Below are 2,000 nucleotides of genomic sequence, written 5' to 3' on the forward strand. Positions count from 1 at the left end.
ACTGGAATGCAGCCTGTGCTTTTTCTATGACCATCACAATGTCAGCTGTGGAAAAGGTCTATTGTCCTTGTTTTGTTGTTGCAGTTCTTACTTCTTTTTATGCTGGCAGCTGGTATTTTTGTATGTAACTCTGTAATAGGAACATAACGAACTATGAGTTATTCACATAATAAATGACAAATACTGTGATAAGAGGACCCAGCTTGATATTAGCCACAACTATTTAAGGCTTTGATACTCAGCGGACCATTCTGGGCAACTGTAACATCTAATGATGCCAAAAAGTTTCAGGGCAATTGTAGTGCCAAGAAAAATATTTTGGACCCTCTGTTGCTCGGATCTCTGCCCATTTACAGCGACCAAAACTCAGTCTGAGTGTGAATAACACCACAGACCTGAATGTTCTTTTCTGCTTAATCTTTAGACTTTTAAATACCCATACTAAATAAACCATCCATGCTGGCTGTATTGGATGTTGACGAGTCTAAATACCATAAGTATCTGATCAAGTTGTGTGCTGACCATACTGGTCATTTATAGCAGCAGATCTGATGTGTGACTGGGATGAAGTGAAAGAGGAGGGTGGAGCCTACAGTACTGCAGTCATTGAGGTGTACTATCTCCTCACCCTTTTTTGTCTTTGCACACATCTCTTTCCTAGTCTTTGTCACGTCTAAACCTCAGTCATTCTTATAGCTCCATTCTGACATTTCTCTTTCTCTCTCAGTGGCTGCATGATGCCACTACATCTCCAGGTCCTCCCTAATCCTGCTGCAGCAACACTGAGGATCCTGCACAGTCCCAGGACACCTCATTGACTCATCCAGCTCATCCTCTGCAGCTTTCAGCCACTGATCAATCCTAACCCACTCTCTATCGGGGCTCTCCTTTTCCAGACTCTCACTACAGACCGGGATTAGCCACTGATCTGATGCTGAAACGTGATATGCTGTCTATTGAAGACCTCTGATGGAAATGTCAAAACTCACCCACGTTCAAATGTGACAAAAGGATTCCTGGTACTCTTCGTTCCTCTCCTTTTCTGTGTTTTGTCTTTGTTGGTCGGAAGCCAAAGCGATATCTTATATGTCATTGGAGAACATCTTGTTATGAAGGGCTCTGAGGCCAAAAGGACTGAAAGATACAGAAATGTTTATGATCTGCTCGTCTACAATAGACCTGGGCTGTGGCAGGATCTCTTTTCTCTTGTGCAAGCTTTGACGTGAGCTGTTGGAGGTTGTGATTAAGGAAAGGACTGCTGTTTCCTGAGGCCAGAAAGTTGGCCTGGAGCAATCTGTAGACTCGTTCTCCCCTCGTTACCTGGTCTGAGCTGCCCAGTCCGGAGCAGCGAGCTTTCCAGATGCTGCAATGCCCATCATCAGCAACGCCAACCATGATTTCAGTAATCTGTCCCTCAGTGATGACAGCAGTTTCGACCGCATCTTCACAGAGATCCCCGAGACTGAGACCATCAAGGTATGTGTACGACTTTTACTACAATCAAATATACAAAAAATTGAATAATTGTTTCAAATAAGTTGTCAAAATGTCACCTTTTCATTGTCCACTCTCCAGGGTGTGTACTACCAGAGGGCTCAATTAATCCGTCGGCCGGAGGATCTGGTGTCCATCGACCACGCCCTGTTGGCGGTGATTAACGTAGGTGGAAACCGCTACACCTTCCCCTGGACCACCCTGGAGCAGTTCCCTCTCACACGCCTTGGACGCCTCTGTGGCTGCCGGTCTCCTGAGGACATCGCCAGCGTCTGCGACGACTATGACGAAGCCTGCAAGGAGTTCTTCTTCGATCGCTCGCCATCTGCCTTCAGGGTCATCCTCAACTTCCTGGCTGCGGGTAAACTGCGCATTCTGCGGGAGATGTGCGTCCTCTCCCTGCACGATGAGCTCACCTACTGGGGGGTGGAATTGACGTACATGGAGCGCTGCTGCAAGAGGAAGATGTACACGCGCATTGAGGAGATGAACGAGCTGGAGCGCCA

At 46.8% G+C, this 2,000-nt stretch overlaps 1 protein-coding gene across 1 annotated transcript; it reads left to right on the forward strand.

Annotated features, from left to right (window-relative positions):
• Positions 1-660: 660 nt before the first annotated feature.
• On the forward strand, positions 661-1,994 carry LOC307027596 (voltage-gated potassium channel regulatory subunit KCNG1-like; the record flags this gene model as incomplete). Its single annotated transcript, XM_079695877.1, has 2 exons — positions 661-1,476; positions 1,576-1,994. Coding segments are annotated over exons 1-2 (527 nt in total), but the record flags the coding sequence as incomplete, so codon positions are not given.
• Between the last annotated feature and the right edge of the window lie 6 nt (positions 1,995-2,000).

This window comes from Notothenia rossii (genome assembly GCF_949606895.1).
Source record: "Notothenia rossii genome assembly, contig: scaffold_801, whole genome shotgun sequence".
NCBI lineage: Eukaryota > Metazoa > Chordata > Actinopteri > Perciformes > Nototheniidae > Notothenia > Notothenia rossii.